The following is an 18,718-nucleotide window of genomic DNA, read 5'->3' as shown; positions in this document are numbered from 1 at the left end:
CCACATGCACTGAGGTGAGGTGTTAACCAATATTAGCAGGTGAAAAAAAGCAGTTTTATTGAGGCTGGGTTGGCAGGTGGGCCTGAGCCTTGGTGCAGTCCTTGCTGGGCAGTTTGTGTGTAGCTGGGTATTTGGGCAGAGGTCTCAGTGTGCTCCCTGCCTCCCTGAGGAGCAGAAGGGGTGGAACGGGAAGGCATACAACAGGAGGAGATATAAAGCCTTAGTTTCTGTTGCAGTTTGAGGTTGCACTGTTAAGCACATTTGTTTCCAACCACAAGAGTGGCTGCAAAATGGTGGAATCTATATGATCCCTTCCCTATCACTCAGAGAGGTTTTATGAGATCTAATCCATTAGTGTTCAATCCTCAAAGGAAAGGGGTAAAAAGAGGAGTATTTATGTCATCACTGACTGTTAGTGACAGCGTTAATTAAAAGCAAACAATCCAAATGCCAGATCTAGGAGAAAAATAAGTTTAAACATTTTTTCTATAGTTTACAAGAGGAAATAATTGCTTTAGGCATTCATGCTGATACTTGTGCCTTTTCACTGTATCACACATTGCTTTAAAACCTTCTGCTCACCTCCTGCTTTTCAGGACATTGTCTTCCTGTTACGGAGGTATGTCAGTTCTGACACAGAAATGGGGCTGGAGCTTATGGGACTGTTCAAGACCCTCTATCTCTTAAACCCTTAAAGAGATTACTGGCAGGGGAGTTAAACTGATCTGCCAGTTAGACCTGAAGAGAGCCCACTGCCAAGCAGCTGGGCTGCACTCCCTGGCTGTGCAGGAGCTCCTCTGGGGACACCAGTGGCAGCGTGACACCCGGGCACCCTGATGCCATTTGCACCATCAGGTTACTTGCAAGTGTAAGACAGTGACAAGGGAAAATAAAGAAAAGTATTAGTGATGGCTGTGAAAATTGAACTTTTATTATCTGTTCACTGTATACAAAACACCATTCTGCATAGTGATAACTCATTTGTTGTACAGTTGACAGTGCACATCAACAAACAAGTGTTCAGAGGTATCCACTAAATGGGGAGGGCAGTGGTGGCAGCGGCCAGCACACACTGAGGCGCTGTGCCCGCTGGGCGCTGTAGGATGAAGGACCTCACAAGCACTTGAAATGCCAGCAATATAAACGGACTAACAAGCATCTACCCAGGAGCCAAATTAGGAATGAGGATGGAGGGAGCAGAACTAATGCATCTGATACACAGTTGCCAGAACGATTAAGTGTTACAGAGGTGGCTGAGAGGATGCATATTTTTTTAAACACTTCAAATTTCAAAACTGTTAAAATTTAATGATAAATAACAGAATCTCACAAGTCTTTTGGGGCAAAATGCTCCACATTTATTTACATATGAAATGTGTTTAATACAGTCGTAATGGACATAGTGTATAGTAACATCTGACAGCAGCAAGACTTTTAAGGAACCCAACAATTACTACTGTTTATCATGCAGCTATCTATATATACACAATTTGTTTTAAAAAAAAGTACAAAAAATTTTCTGTAGGGTTACATACAAGGTATAAAATGCAAAAACAAACTAAAAATATACTCTCACAGAGAACTCTATCTGAAAGGGACAGTATGGTACCTTTTTGTACTTGTGCAAGCAAAACTAGTGGTGCTGGACAGCAGTTTGCAATGTCTGGCCAAGCTCTGCAGGGCCTGTGCTAAAGCTGCAAGCCCCAGTCCCACTCCTGGCTGGGGCTGGCTCCTTCGCAGTTGAGACTGTGTGTGACAAGGAGCACCAGAACGTTTGGCATGATCATGTGGAGCTGGCAAATCCCAACCCCTGTAGCAAGAGACAACTATTTCCTTCCAATAACCAGCAAGGAAAATACATAATGCTGTGTACTCACTTCTATATGTTTAATAAATTACATGACAGAAACATCATCATTATAAACCTATTCCTCTAATTACATCTTATTTCTTAAATCCAGAGCAGCCCAGCCCTTTTGTAACAATTTGAGCTTTGATCACAAGCACCTGATGACCTAAAAAAATCACTTCATGATACTCAGAGTTGTGCATTTATACTCTTTGAAAATACTTTACCACTCCAGGAGGTTTGCTCCTGTTCTGGTGCCACCTAAAAACCAGCACTTCATTTTACACATGCAGTGGGTACTTTTGGGGTTTTTTATAATATATTTCATAAGAAAAAGTTTAAAAGCTTCCTTAGACATTTGGAAACCCAAGTTCTTTAGAATTTAAAATCTCCCCTTAGCTTGCTTCCTCTCTCATCTCCCCTCCTAGCGCCTCCTCCTGATGCACTTCCATTAGCTAAACTTTCTTTCAGAAGCATTCAAAAACCAAATAGTTTAAGAGAACCTAAGGAACTGCCCCAGCATCCAGAACTCTGTTTTAAAGGAACTTACTACAAAAGAACAGAAACAGAAAAACAGAAAAAAAACCACTAGATACTGATACAAACACATAACAAAAGAGTATAAAAATTATTAGTTTAAATATATACAAACTCTTTCCAACTCAAATACTGCTTCAATAGTTCTGAGGGTATAGACAATGAGGTGAAGGGGACACTTTTATGCAGAATATATTGCAACAGCCTGAACAGTACTGTTAACACTATTATACCTTGAACTTTCTGTAGCAAAAATGTCATTAGTATTCCAATGTGGAGCGAGATTTCTGCATCCCAAACAATCTGATCACTTGTCAGCTGAACTCATTCTTTTGGACTTGATAAAGGCCATGCCATGTGTTCTCATGTGAGTGTTTAAGGCCGCTTCAGTTTCAAAAGTCTTTGAGCACACTTTGCATCTCCTGTCCGATGCCGCAGTGTCGGACGAGTCATCCTCATGATTGGGTTTGTTTTCTTGCTGATTATCCTCCCCAGACCCATTCTGTTTTGATACTGGCTGAGGCTCCTTCAGCTTATGTACAATGAAGAGGTGTCTGGAAAGGGACACGTGAGATGTGTAGCACAGTCCACATTCCCTGCATTGGTATGAAGAGCCATCAGATTTATGCTGAGGAATATGTTCATGAAACTGGAGAAGATTTTCTGTTGTAAAGCCACAGACTGCACACTTGTGAACTTTAAAAACATTTATCTTCAGCTTCTTTAATGGCTGAGTGATTGCACCTCGTGGAGGTCTGAACTCCATTACAGGTTCTTCCAATTTACGCTTTGGACTAGGAACCTACCAAAAAGAAATGGTGTATTGTGTAAGCAAAAATACGCAGGTTTTTTCCTAACTATTTGTGACTTGCAAATGTCAGAACCTTTCCCTTGGCAGATTCTAGAACAGCTCTGTTAAACAATCCTTTTGGGGCTCTACTTCATGGAAGATGAGACATTTATTGGCAGTGAAGTACCTGTATTTATTGAAAGATCCTGAGTATATACCCACAAAAAAAAATTCTTAGTGATTGAATGAGTCTTCTCAGTGATTACCTTTGTGTCTTCTTTTACTTCCCTTTCTTCCATATTGGTAGATTCAGTCATTTCTTTCACATCAGGGTCTTTAATGCCATGCATCAACTGAATATGTTTTTCCAACATCAACCTCTTGGTAAAAGTACGTCTTGAATCTGGGCAGTGCCTGCAGACACACACACAAACAAAAATTCAAGTGTGAGGCTTAACAAGTGCCTTTTGTAGACTGGAAAAGCAGCTGTGTATTTCGGAGACTCCTGAAAACCAGGTTCCCCAAAATGGAATTGCAAGAGCTCAGCTCAGCCAAGTTTCAGATTGTAGACTTTACACACTACACTTTCAGAAGCCTGACATGTTTCTACAGGCAGGACAGGTAATTGATTTGGCCTGTCCTGAGCATCTGAATGAATAGGACACTGGCTCTCACACAGTTAAGACGTTCAACTAACAATGGGTTTTGTATTCCAATTCTAAATAAATAAAACCAGAACTTACGAGCATGTATAAACCTTCCTAATGCCTTTGTGCTTGATACGATTGTGCCGACATAAACTATGGGATGAACTGAAAGATTTGTCACATTGCCGACAAGGATGTTTCTTCATTTGCTTTAAAAAAAAAAGAAGAGAAAGACTTTCATTTAAAAAGCTCAGTTAAAGTGGTGCATGTGTTGAACCTTTTGATAAATAGGGAAGAAACATCACTTACCCGTTTTTGGTACTGTGCTTCATGTACACCCCCCACCCTCCCCTTTAACAACATCCTACAAGTCAGAGCTGGACTTCTTTCAAAGCAGTGTGGCCCCCATGAGCCACACACACACACCTGTCCCCGGCTGGAAACTGGTGTCACGGATGGTGGTTGAAGAGAATTTCTTCCATGAAAGAAACAGGGAAGATCAGAAGACTATTTCTGGATCAATAAAGGCCAGCAGGATGAGGGGGTTGCTTTTCCTTCTCATCACCAAACCATGTCCTCAGCTGCTGACTAGAAGCTCCTCAGCCACATACAGGGAGCAGTGAAGAGCACAGAAGAAGGACCAAACTTGAACCTCACAGACACTGACAGGGTTCAGGAAAGCCATGACAAAACGAGTGGTTTGATCTGATGCCAACTTGATGACCATCTCTTTGGGGAATTCTGTGCAGCTGATGGTGCAGCTGGGCAAGTGGAAGGAAAAAGTGAAGGAAGAAACTGAGAAGGGCTGGAGCAGTCACACGTCACAGCTGTGTGGCAGTGAGCAGAGGCATCAAGTCCGTGGTCAGAAAAGCAGGAGGATGATGCTCAGCAGGACCTGGGGGCACTATACGGGGTAGCCAGCTGTGACCCCACACTTGTTCTAAATTCCTTGGGGAGACTTGAGATAGAGACCCAAACAGGATTTTGGATACATTCGTTTCTGCAATGGCAGCCAAACCAAAAAGAACGGAAAAATTAGTTATGTAATTAAGTGCACCATGATCCGTTGTACAGCATCTTGTCTTGACAGGAAGAGGATGACCAATGAGCAAGTTGGAGTGGGTAATTCCTACTTAGGAAACATCTGCCCTTTCACAGAAACACACCTGCACACAAGTCCAAGGAGCTCAGCATATGCCTGCCTGGTGGAAGGCAGACACATAATCCAGTTTCAGACAGGAGTTGTACAGGCTTGTTGGAACCCTCGTCTGGATTGGTAACTTTTTTTTTCCTTGCAGCACTTTTAAGATTAGGCAGAGAGTCACACCAAGGTGGCTACAAAATTTCCTACCCTACAGCTGGCTCCCTTCATCCAGGATCCTCAGGAGAGGATCAGAAAATGTGAATCTGTCTGTGTAGACAGTTCCCAATAAGGGCTGGAACCTTAAGAATCTATCCAAAGAGGATATACATGGCAATACCTCTCCTATGAATACCTCTGCATAATCCAGCCTGGGATCAGCTAGGGGTTACAGCTCTTTCACTCTGCTCCTGCAAAAGCAGAAATTAGAAGTTTGAAACTAGTATTTTCATATACCTTGCATGACAATGGATTTTGTGAATAGCACATGAATTGCTTAATTACAGTTTTAAACAATCATTCTGAAAGGATCATCTTAGAGCATTTGACCCACACCTATCGTTCTTAAGAAAATCAGACTGTAAATTAGTTCCTCTATTTATTAGATCCATACCACATACTGAGTTATCTTATGCTCATTTCTATTCTCTCTATAGTAAAAGTTTAGTTTTTCAGCATAGTCTTTGACAGCTAAAAATTACTAAAAAATTTGACAGGTTGGGAAGGAATGTAGCACCTGGTCCATATACCCCATTTCTTAAAGACATGGAGTTGTATTTCTGTTCATTTTAGTACCTGTGTGCCTCCTGTGTTATTCAATGAACTGCTTGAATGGGAAAAAACCCAATACCTGAATGGAAGCAATGGAAGAGGCCTTCAGGCCAGGATTTGAGTGCAACAATTATCTATATTTCATAATAAGGGCTGTTCTTGAGGTAACATTGCACATAAATATCAGAGAGAGAGAGAGACAGATTTAAAGCTAATATTTAGAAACCATTATTGATGTGTTACTAACCTTCTTTTACATGCCTTTGGCTACTCTGCTGTGGATGGAATCAGACTGAATATCGCTCTCTTGTTCACTCTGAAGTGACAGTTTCACTGGGAGGTTGTGCTGCTTTGTTTTTAAGAATTGCATACATGTACAATGCATTCGGTCTTAAATGCATTTCTGATTGCCAGTAAAAGCTCTGCTGAGTTAATATTTGGGCAGCAGGAAGCTGAAGGAATGGGGTAGGAGTTACTGGAGGCAATGATGCTGGGGTGCTATTTGCTTGAAATTGTCCTAAGAAAATTGAAGATGACACTCAGTAGTCCAGCATTTTCAGCTTTTCCATAAAACATTTATAAACAGAATAAAATAATTTGCCAGCCAGCTTCAGAGATAATAACTGTAACAGAAACCTCTGGAAATGTGCAATCATTTATTACAGCACATTAGCATCCTGAAAACGATGGATTTTCACACAGGGTGGTTCTCCTCCATTTAGACAAAATCAGCCTATTGTCCCTCCCAGTCCTGCTCTTTTGCTGCAGTGCAGCAGAGCACATCAGTTTGGCTCCTTGGTCCCCAGCTGAGGAAAGAGTCAGAGCATTGCCACCAGCACACCGGCAAAGGTGAAGACTGGCTTGGCAGGTGGCTGCCACATGTCAGCAAGGGGCTGGAGCCTGCCACAGCCAAGCAGGGTCACTGCTGCCTTCCTGCCTGCCAGTCTTTTTAATTTCATTTAACTGGAAATGCTATTGAACAAAGGAAGGACATCAGTCTCTCTGCTGACATGAGGATCCAACGTTCCCGTATTTCACCTTCAATCCATTTTAAGTAAGATCTCTGAAATTCAGCTGCTTTAAATACAAAATTGAACTTGTTAACTCAGCTAAACTTTTAAGTTTAAGATTAGAGCAACAGCTCAAATGTGGATTGTGTCTGCCTTTAAATGAAACTCCAGTTGGCACTCACTGGACCAGCAGAACATGACTGAGTCTCCACTCCCTGAGGATAACAGGCACTGAGCTTCATAACAGAAGAGAATCAATTTGTTTAAGTTGGAAAAGATCTTTAAGACTGGGTCCAACCATTACCCCAGCACTGCCATGTTCACCACACCACGTAAAGAGAGGGAACCGAGAAGGCACAAGGAAGAAATAAGAACCTGGAACAGATGAGATGGCTTGGATAAAACACAGCAATATCTCTCACTCTTTCCATCTTGAAAAAAATTCAGTACTGAATGAACAAGCCTACAATTGATTTTCTCAGTAGAATGATGTAGGAACTGAAAAAAAACTAAGCAGCCAAAGCAAAAAAGATGAAATAGATATAAGAATAGTGAAGAATAACACTGGGACTTAATAGACTTATTTGCAAAAACACAAATGGAATTTAGAAACAAATACTTCACCTTTCAGGTTTAATTCACCCTTTTAAAATTGAAAATATTCCTTTACCTTTCCATGTTCTTTCCTCATGTGGGTGATGTAAACGTCTCTCTGAGTGAAGAGCCTGTCACACTCCCAGCAGGTCCAGCCAGGACTAGCGACTTTTTTAGGTTCTGCTTTCTTTATGGGAGAAGGCGATTTCTTCTCCAGCTTCTCTGTTCCATTGACAGATTTTGTGTCATCCTTGTTGTGACTGGCTGAGTTTTGAGTTGTGGGTTTAGTACTGAGAGGCAGATTTATCCCCAGGTTTGGTGGCCCCTCAACACTTTTCAAAGTTCCATGCATAGACTGTAATAAAAGAGAGAGAAAAAGAGGTACAAAACTGACCTAGACATACACAGTTGGACTCAACCAAAAGCCTTCAGTTACTTCTTTGGCATACTATTATCATCAGATCACATTCCTGAAAAAACAGTGAAGAAAAAGTAAAGGCAAGAACTAGCATGACCTAACAATAACAGACACCATGTGGAGGTATTTTCACAAAAAAAATAAGAGACTTACTTTGGAGGTTAAGTCTAAATTGTGGTTTAACAGGGAGGAAAAAAGGGCTCCAGAAGTACTTTATGTTAAGTTTAATTTCTCGCTTTACTTACCTGACATGTTAGTTGAGCATCCTCATTGCAGACTATGTGACAGGACTTTTCCAAGAAGGAAAGACTTTTTTTACTGACCAAATGTCGACTTGGCATATTGGTAAATAAGATAAGGCAACTCTGGAAACACCACACGGCTGTGTAATTTAGGATATATTAACTTTTTATGTTGAGGCTGAGGTTAAGCCCTGCCTTACTGTCCAGTCAGGTAAAGAGCACACTCATTTAGGGCTACCTTGCGGGGCTGACAGTGCCCCACAGCAGATCAGAGGGGCCTGACCGGCTGTTCTCCAGCCCCTGAAGCTCCTGGGTGAGAAGTTTTCCTCAGGGACTGATGTCTGCACTTTACGTCAACGGTTAGTAAGAAGGGAAGAACTCTTCCCATTTCCAAACCAGTGTGGTGTGCTGGTGTGACACCTGAGCCTTCCAACAAAGTGACTTGCTCAGGAAGGGCTGGGGGGCTCCATCTGTGTGTCCGAGTTCCAGGTGTGGACGTGGGCACAGCAAGAATGAGGAGGGCTGTGGGCCAGCAGGGATGACTGCAGCCCAGAGCTAATCCCCTGCTCAACAGGGACCCACAGCTGAGGTCTCATGTCTGAAAGGCCGATCCTTTACCAGGACAGTGTTCTGATCCTCTCAATTACTAACCCTTACTGTAACCCTCTGGGATGATATGTTTAACCAGCCCAAACAGAATTGTTTTTCCTTCAGGTAAAACCCATTTAATCCATTCTTGATTCTGGGAATATAAGAGTATCAATGTGATACTCCAGCAACAAGTTATTCTGTAAATACTTTGGCTCTCGGGACTACCCACTGGCTCTGGAGCACATATCAACCTCATCAGTAGAACATGGTCTTTGATTTAACAGTTTTTAAATAGCAGAAAAGCCAGTAATTAACCCCCCTAAACTGTTAATAAAAAGCAAAATGCACAGGACCAACAACTAAGAGCAAAATGCAGGTGTGTAGTAAAGGAGGAGGCTGGCTTGAGTATACCACTGCACAGGGGAGCAAGAAATGAGGCTCCTGTACTCTCAGGCAATCAAAGCTGACCTGGAGATTCCATTCCAGCCTAACCTGTCAGCATGTAAAATGTTAGTGCTCAACTTTCCAAATGTCTTTTAAATACAATACCTGAAATTTCATTTCTTATTTGAAACTACACCAAGAGCACTAAAGCATAGTATGGAGTCCCAGTGCTGGGCAAACAGGGAGCATTACACCTCTAGGCCAGGCCAGGCCAGGCCAGGCCAGGCCTGTCCTTCACCACCTGCTCTCACTGGCTGCTGGAAATTTTCTTGTAGCAAGTCATTATAGGAAATAAGATACATATTTTGCCATCATGAAATACTGGCATCTGCAGGAATTATTCTGGGTTATTTTCTGTAGCTTTAAATAATCTCCTCCTGAGCTTCCTTCTGTCCCTTTCTGTCCTACTTTCACCAGGTCTGTCTCTGCCTTGATGGTTTATGTCTAGCCATACCAAACCATTACCTTCCGTGCAGCTGAGCTCTGCCTCTGTCTGGCACTCGGACTCTCCCTGAATCCTTTTCTGCTTTTATCTACAACCTGTTATACTGTTTTTTTCAGTCCCTCTTAACTGAATTCCAATTTACACTTTGCTCCAGTCCCTACTGCACATCCTAAACACAAAACCAGCAATACTGCTACTGCACATGTATTCTCTAATACTCTAATTTTAGTCTCAAAAATATCTGAAATATTTATAGTGAATCATGCTAAAACCCCACTGGTTGGAAGTTCAAATACTGGCATGGAACACTAAAGCCAAGGAAGTTAAGCATTGCCCAAGTAACTGAGCATATCTTTAAAATGTGAGATGCTGAGCACCCTGATTTCTGTAAAGATAGCTTCTGGCCCTAACTGCAGTCAGATCGAGCTCCTGAAAGTGTTGTCTTCAGGTCTTACAGAAGTACTTATGTACAGATATAACAGTACTTTTCCAGTAATAGCTGAGTCAGGAAAAACTAATTACAGAAACAAGGCATACACTGCAATACACAGAATTAGCCTGTAGAGTTAAAAAAACACCCCAACCATCTGAGTTGATCAAAGGAAACAGAAAACAGAGTTGTGCATTGCTGCATGAGAGGAGCACCTAAGATATCTTGCAGTAAACGTGCAAGAACTAGTAGTACTAGTTCAGAAACAAAGAAAATATCTAGTCCTTGTATTTCTGAACATCCTGGCTCAGCCCTTCCCTCATTTCCTCCTCAAAGTGAAGACTGGCTTTAAGACAACCTTTTTTTTTCAAGACTTGTGATCTTAGTTCCAATACAACTTTGGAGAATTCTGTGGTTACAAGTGCCATAGTTGGGCCTAAAATGCAAAATGATGGTTTTAGCAGCCAGAAGAGATGTCTGCTTTTCCACTTTGCTGTAGAGAAATAGTACTCAGAAATTGTGTCACTGCAGAGAAGTGCAGCGAGCTCCACAGTGCCATTCTGGACTTTAGGGCTGTGTTCAGGCACCAGGGGTTAATAAGGCATAAAAACCTCAGCTGTATGACATGAGATAACACCAAAGGCTTGGTTTTGTGATACACTCAGCATTCTCAGCTTCTAACAATTGAAATAATACTTGGAATACTGTAAATAAAACTCAGTATTTATTAGGATTGGACTTGCTGAGATATTCCCAGTATACCGAAATCAACGTTCTTACAGAAAAACCAACCATATCATCACAGATACGCTGAAGACCAGACAAAATATAACATTTTAACATTTGAGAACAATATTCACAGATTACCCCCTCAGAATTATTAACATCTCTCTCAGCAGCCTTCTTGTTATTCTGTGCCTTTTCCCAGTATGTTCTCACAGCATATATTGCATGACAAATGGTATCATGAAGGAAACAAGAGAAGATGCCTACACACCTTGATATGATCCATCATAAGCTGTTTCTGTGCATACAGAAGAGAACAGTCTGGACACTTGAAAACAGACACCTTCTGGTTTTCAATGTGCTGATCAAAGTGGCGATAGAGCAAAGGTTGTAGAGTAAACACAGTGTCACACATAGAGCATTTATATATTATTCTAAAAACAGAAGTACAACAAACAATGTCAGTCATGTTGACGATCTATTTGCAAGAATCATGACGTTAACTTTTTTCTCATCACAGATAAGATCTGACATGTTTAAGCAATTGTTTCACACTGCCTGAAAAAAGTTAAACTAATTCAAAACATCCTCCAATTTCAAAATATGGGAGCAGTAGAAGAAACAGAAAAATAGAAAAAAAAATTAAAGTGCAAACAAGAAGCCAGAACACAACAGCCTGTGCCAGTTACATATACAACAACAACAACAACAACAACAACATCTGCTCAGGATACTCTGACAGTTTAACACCTTCAGCTGTGGTTAGCTACACACTGTAGCTAAAGGATAATATCCCTGCTTCAGGTTACAAATACAGTAGCTAGTAACTTACTTCAAGGAAAATACATTTTTGGCAATATTCATGGCTGTGATGCTCCTGAATGCCAAACCTAGACTCTGTCAATGCCCTGAAGCTCCAACAGTGCAGGATGGGATTTCCCTGATCTGCCATTCCAAGCCTGGATGAATGTGTCATAGAAATGTAGAGACTAAATGCTTCCTGTCTCAGAGCACATGTGACTTTTGAACTTATGTCCCCCAGCCTCCTGTTCTTACAACAGTTTTCTAGCCCCAGATCATCAAGTGAGAGAAAAATCTAAGCCATCTAATCTGTAGTGCTGCAGAGAAAGTCTAGCTAAAATAAAAGAAACCAAACCACAGGTGCTCACTACAGCAACAGACACTTCCCATCTTTAAGAGTAACTTCCACTGTATAAAACAACCCCCAAACCCCCCTGCCTGCTAAAGCACTAAATCTTCTCATTAGCTACATAAATGTTCCCAGTCCTTTTTCTGTCCCTCTAAGTAATTACCACTGATAGTGCATTGTTCCAGAGCTCTAGGGATCACTCTGCACTGTGTTTTGAGATGACAAGAACATGGGCATTGCTTCCATGTCCAAGCTGTCCTGTAATTCCAAATGAAAAACAATACTTCTTCATATTAACTGGGCAAGACTTTGTTTCTTTGGTATCAAATGGTCCCAGTTTCTGAGATATGCTAAGATAAATGTATTATTTACACAGCATCCTCTGATTATTATTGTTCTGCTTTCTGTGGTGAACCCTATACTGCAGATCTGTAGTGAATCTGCTACCAAAAAAAAAAAAAATCAACATCTTTCTGAGTTTATCATATATAAAAACTGTAACTCTCTAAAAACACCACGAGCTGAATCTCTGTATTTTGTATGGCAGCTGTAGTACTTTACTCTGCCTTCACAGAAGCAGAACTATCTGGTAAAGACCCAAATTTCAGACAAGTCTCTGGGCAAAGACTGTACTCACTTAAATTCATACCAACACACCTCACAGTATGAGTTATGACTATACACACCTGGAGTATTTCCTTCAGACACAGCAAAACGTGATTCTAAATCCTTGACAACATACATGCAACCATGTATGTTGGTTTGGGGGTTTTTTAAAATTTAACTGAAGTAGTCAGTGTTTAACTGACAACTGGCCTAAAATGCTGTTCAAAGCTTAAAGGCAGTTGTGCTTCCACAGGATGTCATTTACAGGGATGCTGGAATAAGTCAGGCAGTTCATCCCATCCCACCCCACCCCACTGCCAGGCTGGTTACTCAGCACTGCTCCTGCCCCACAGTACACACTAAAGCAGGTGCATGGCCTCTTCACTTCCCAAAAATCTGTTTAACGAATTCACATATTATCTTGGAATAAATACAGGTGTTATCTCACAAGAAAATGCTTTCAGTCACATAAAAGACATTCAGTATTTGGAAAGCTTTTGCACCAGAGGATAGTATTCCTCCTTCCCATTTCTTTTCCTCTAAAAAAGGAACTCGTGGGATAATATACTTTTAACCAATAGTACCATAAATATTCACAATTTGGCTTAATAAACAAGAATTTCTCCCATATTCAAAAGGAGATCAGCCATGAAAAATATCTTAGTGCCATTCCTAGACACTGCATACTGAAAAAAAGACCACCTCTGTGGTTTTCTGGGAAACCAAAGTTTAGAGTATGTTACAGAAGAGAGCTTCCCAGAGTTGAAAGACAAGACAGCCATTCATTTCCCTATATTAAAATAATCTCATTTCATCCCACTGAGAATCCCTGCATATAGAAGTCATTTTTCATACACCAAATAGTTTAGTGCATCTGTTCTGCAGCAACTATTTGTAATGTAATTGTAAATCACACAGTTCCAAGTAAATGCCAGAGGCAGGCAGGCAGATTCCCCAGGAGCCCAATTCCTGTAAACAAGGAGTGTAACCTACTAGAGTCCCTCAGAAGCCATGGGCCAGGGGTCCTGGCACTGCTGAAGCCACGGCCAGTGTCCTTGGCTTGTGCCACACTCGTGGGGTCAGCGGTGAGGCTGCAGGCTTGCAATGGGCTTGCAGTGCCAGTCACGCAGCCTGGGTGCTCCATGATGCAGCACAGATCACCCACATGGGAATGTATTGCCTCAAATACAACCTGTCCGCTCTGCTCTGAACTAGGCAAGGCAAGAACTCTGAACGCTGCAAGGGCTGGAAAAATCCTACCAGTCACTCTGCATGCAGTTAAGGCAGCACTGTGATTAAAACTGGCAAATTTAAAGGAAACACCACTTCTTAAGAGAAGTGCTCAGCTATGGATTCTGTGACTTATTACATTACTACATAATAAAATCTCATTTCATTTTTTTATAATCCAAGTAAATTCCTAAAGGAATACAATTCTAAGTGCATCTATACAGAAAGAAAACTAATGCAAAATACTTAATTCATGAACCTGATCAGAAACAATTTGGCAGATCCAAGCAGAGTTCACTTTTCATATGTGCAGCATCTTACACAAACAGTGATCTTAATCTTTTTGATTTCTCTAATGAGAACTACGGGAACCTGAAAAAAGGTTTTAAATGCTGGTATCTCACAGCCTCTGACTGATGATACTATCCTGAGTTAAAACAATGTATCGTTTCCCACTGGGCAGAAATGCCTTCACTGGTATCAGACATGGCAAGCTTGTTGCCCTTTTGCTTTGATGGAGGTGCAAACAAAGTAAAAATATCCTGTTAATGTGTTAGAAGAAACCGTGAGAAACTGAACTCTTAGAAATGCTGGCTATTACATCACGTGACACCTTCTATGTTTTTGAGCCTGCAAGTTGTTAGCATCCTGGTGCTCTGGACAGGCCCCAGAGGGAACACGGAGCTCAGTCCCTGACTGTCTGCTCTGAACAACACACCCGTAGCACTGAGGAAGAGGCGGATGGAGGAGAAGGGGCGCTCCGAGAGGCTCAGACCCGAGGGCGGGAGGAGTTTGCACACACACAGCAGCACCTGCGGCCTCCAGCAGAGCCCACCAGTGTCCAGCAGCTTTACAAAAGGACCCTGATGCCGAGTCCTACCTGTGCCCTGTGTCACCACCTCCAGCAAACTACCAACTTTCCTAGCTACAGAACAAAACCACTTCTGCTTTAAGCCAGAAAGAGATTACCTATTGAAAAAAAGCTTATATAAACAGATAAAATAGCTTTTTCTCAACTTTTCAACCAAAATATGAAAAGCACCACGTAAGCACTGATGAATCTTAGCAGCTCTTTTTGGAATCACATTATTTTAATTCACAGTAAAAAAGCAGATGAGCAAAGCAGATTAAAACATCAGAACGAGCAACACTTCAGCCACCTGTCCAAATAATTTATGTAATTACATCTGCAATCATTTTCTTGTAGCATGCAGTGCTTAAAGACTTGCTAGTGCATTCAGAGAAATGCCACCTTCGCCCAATGAACTGCCAGCTGCAAAGTCATGAAAGCACTACACAAATCCCACATTACCAGCAGGCTGACAAAGCGGTGGCTGTCAGAGGTGACTTTTATGACTGCAAGCACAGGACAGAATGCAATTTCATGGGTCATTCAAATGCAGGCAAGTGCAGTAGAAGATGAATTTTGCTTACTTTGGTTCGCCTATCTTGATACCCGGATGTTGTGTGTAGGCATGGGAGTGTGTGCTGGGAGCAGATTTAAATGCCATGGGACAGATAGGACACTTGTAAAAGACTTCACAGTGACAACCTTGAATGTGAGACTTGAGTGCCGCCACGTCAGAGTACACAACATTGCAGTGCACGCAGCTGCGGAGAGAGCGGAGGAGAGTCAGTGCAGCCCTGCCCCGAGCAGGGCCGGACAGAATCAACACGGATTGTCAAGCAAAGGGAAGAGAGAAACACACACGGGCAACAACTGGATAAAACTACGTTACTCTGTCAACTTAAACAAACCCCGTAAGAATCAACAAAACCAGCGATTTGTGGATCACAAAGTAAGGGGAAAGGAATTTCACACATTTTCATTTGAAAATCTAATAAGATCAGAATATGTTTTTATGTTATTACAAAAAATGGATAGAAGGGTCAACAGACAAATACTCTATTGATTGCAGAAAAAATACTTAAATCTTCTGCAAATTTGGAAGGAGAATTTCCAGAACGTATTTTTATCACATGCAGGGTATTGTTTAAAGTACACCACAGCAATTTAGAAACTACCACCAAACGGGAAACCAGTAAGGAAAATATTCTCACCATTTCCCTTGTTTAGATTTATACTGTAATGATTTTCTGTACATGGAATCAAATCAGCACTTGGATTGAAACTCAGGAAAATTACACCAAATCCCTACTATCAGATCAATATATCATATTGAAATTCAGAAAATATTTTTCAAAAACATACTTCTGCTGTGTCGAAAATTTGTGACCTTTCTGCATCTATTCTAAAATGAAACAATTAAAAAATTGAATTAATGTGAGAACATAAGAATTTTTATACACAACGATCCCCTTTAATGCCCTACATCTCCAGTACCAAATGCTCCCAAATCAGTCCAAGAACATAGTGCTATCAGCAATTATCTGTCAAATGAGACAATTTCTTATTGATCAGTATTTTGCAGTAAGATTTTTACAAACTCTTCAAACGTAGAAGGCCTGCACCCTTCCAGAATTTTACCTTTAGCATCTATCATGGCAGTATGATTGTTGTCATATAAATGTCAATTTAATTTTTCAATAGTTTTAGTGCCCTGATGATAGCAATAAAGCAGGAAATACACTTCTACATTCAAGGATCCCATTTTATTTTTAAAATTTATTACCCTTGAATTTTATGAAATGTCATCCTTTCTTTTTCTGGGCATTTAATTTATACTCTTAATAATATTCATTGGGTTCGTATGCATCTAGTCTCTGCTTAGCAATGCATTCCCTAAAGCAGATGGTTCTGGTCTTTTTTGGGTCTGTCAAGATCTTCTGTGCTCCCACAGAGCTGAGCACCTGAGTACTCAATAACACATCTACCCCTGAGGTGTCCCTCTGGAGTGGCATTTTCACCTCCCCATGCCACAGCCTGACTTCATTCTCTAGTGATGCCACATAACAACTGATCCTCAGCATCCACCACCGTATACTACACAGCTCCTAAGGACCAGGCCTTCCTCTCGGGGACCATTCTAACAGCTTCTTGCTTTCACCTTGATGGGAGGCAGTGAATCCAGTGCTGACAACTAGCATAAATCACTGGAATCAAAGGGAACTTCTTGACAGAGGCCCTCTGGAAAGGCAGGACAGGGGATGCTGCTCCTCAGGCAAAAGCACTGCAGTTCTGAGGAGAGCCTGAGGAGTCTGAGGAGGGAGACTGTAACATTCCCAGAGACTGCTTTTGCTTGCCTCAGTAACTTTGGTTGAGTCTCACCAGATCAAGAAATTCTGACTCGGTGTGACGTGAGATGTTTATGAGACATCTTGAAAAGTTTAGTGACTTAGATTCCCAGACAAGGGGATTCTGCTGGTGTTACTGGGGCAGGCCAGGAGTCCCTAGAGGTGCTTCTGTGTAAAAACCCCAGAGACATACATTAGAAGGAAGAGCAGCAGAGTGCAGGAGGCAGATGGAGGAAATGCAGGATGAGACAGACTACTGCTTGAGAGAAGAGGGTGAAAGAAAAGAACCCAAAGAAATGAAAAGAGCTTGGAGTTGTGTCAGGCCATGGATTCAAGCTGAAAACAGAGGCTTGATGCAGTAAAAATGCCTTCTTCCCTTAGGGGAAGATTGCACAGCCATCCTGGAAAATGAACTGTGGCACTTTAAGGGTGGAAGGAGCTACCTGCTCTAAAACTTTAGAATGGCCTTTTTCCAGGCAGACAGGGTGAAGTGGACGTGTTTTTGGAGTGCTAAACAATGCTCTGGGTACAGGTGGCTCTTCTGATCTCTTGCTGCGCTGCCTGCCATTCAGTGCAAGGAAAATTCTAACAGAAAACATTTTTTCAAGTCTTTCAAAACTAAACATTTCTATGAAATGCCTCTATTCCCCATTTTCTCAGTGAGTTGCCATTACAGGGAAATGTAAAAGTCAAAGGGAAACTGAAGAGTAACAAAGGAGAACCAAAAAGACAAGGCAATTTCCAAGTGATGTAAAGCCAAGGAATCTTGACTCGCCACAGAAAAGAGAACAACCAGACAGGTGCAGTATGCCCATCAACATCCCAACCATACATTCTGGAAGTACTGAAAATGACTGTTCTACCAGAGAGAACAATTTAAATTCAATGTTTTGGAAAAATTCAGGAAGTTTGTTTTTTAAACCTGAAACTAGGACAATGCGTCTGAATTATCTGGACTTTATAAACCGTGAAGTCCTGAATCTGTGTGACACTAGCTAGTATTCTGCTTTAATCATATACAAAAGTGGATGCCCAAAACAAAGCAGAATCCTAATGTATTTATTCCAAAATTTTAATACTAATAGTACTGTTGGCATGACAATCTTAAGCCCATGAAGCTGGTATTGTCCCAACAATGCTTATGAAAATGGAAAATCACTTTTAAAACCATCAATTATACATAAATTGACAACAAAAGGAATCATTATACTGACCGAAACCCAACTCTTCGGGTATAATGCAGGCAGTTCTTAGTGACATGGGTCTGGAAGTGGACAGATCTGCAGATTGCTCCACATTCAGGACACGTGTATGGAGATTTATGCTGATGAATTCTCTGGTGTGATGCAAAACTGCACTGGTTAGGAAGCAGCATCTGGCAGATATTGCATGTCTTCTAAATGATAAACCAGAATAGATGAGACAAAAGGTTTGGTTCAGCTCTACATAACGTCTTGTGTCAAACACTGCAATACAGCAAATAAAGGTTAAATGTCAGAACTGGGATGGGACCCAAAGCAGTAGGCAAGTACGAACACAAGCCCTGCTGACAGAGCTGGCAGGTGCTGGTAGCCAGACTGACTGGCTTTCTGGGCTACAAAGCTCCTTCGTACACCATTAACCACGGGAGATACACATGGTTTACAGAAATATTACTCAGGTGCCTTCCCAGGTTAGCTTAATAATGCAAAGGCCCTATGTACAACTCCAGAATCAAATTATTACTACTGTCTCTTATGGCTTGGGACTTGTGAATCTCACCAGTGACTTGCAAAGATTTAAAATCAAACCCATGACTCCTTCATGACATCAGTATTTTTTTTAACACGTATTTGCGTATTTTTAGGAATGCTCTCTCTAAGAGTCTGGCAAATGTAGTGATGTGTACACTCTGCAAGAATA

The 18,718-nt window shown here is 41.4% G+C and overlaps 1 protein-coding gene across 4 annotated transcripts in view; it reads right to left on the bottom strand.

Moving 5' to 3' along the window:
* Positions 1–920: 920 nt before the first annotated feature.
* ZNF532 (zinc finger protein 532) overlaps positions 921–18,718 on the bottom strand; it is a 32,007-nt gene continuing 14,209 nt past the window's right edge. For 3 of the 4 annotated variants that reach the window (XM_066180630.1, XM_066180631.1, XM_066180633.1), the window contains 7 exons: positions 18,031–18,212; positions 15,056–15,232; positions 10,907–11,069; positions 7,416–7,694; positions 3,920–4,032; positions 3,443–3,590; positions 921–3,188 (listed from right to left, as the gene is read on the bottom strand). In XM_066180630.1, coding sequence (XP_066036727.1) covers positions 2,694–3,188; positions 3,443–3,590; positions 3,920–4,032; positions 7,416–7,694; positions 10,907–11,069; positions 15,056–15,232; positions 18,031–18,212 — 1,557 coding nt within the window. In that variant the 3' untranslated portion in view covers positions 921–2,693. The remainder of the gene's footprint in view (positions 3,189–3,442; positions 3,591–3,919; positions 4,033–7,415; positions 7,695–10,906; positions 11,070–15,055; positions 15,233–18,030; positions 18,213–18,718) is intronic. The other variant, XM_066180634.1, reaches the window with a different exon arrangement.

This window comes from Chamaea fasciata, unplaced genomic scaffold, assembly GCF_029207755.1.
Source record: "Chamaea fasciata isolate MVZ Bird 193981 ecotype frontalis unplaced genomic scaffold, bChaFas1.0.hap1 SCAF_4, whole genome shotgun sequence".
Taxonomy (NCBI): domain Eukaryota; kingdom Metazoa; phylum Chordata; class Aves; order Passeriformes; family Sylviidae; genus Chamaea; species Chamaea fasciata.
The sequence above is the reverse complement of the archived record's forward strand: the minus strand, read 5'-3'. Positions and strand labels throughout refer to the sequence as shown.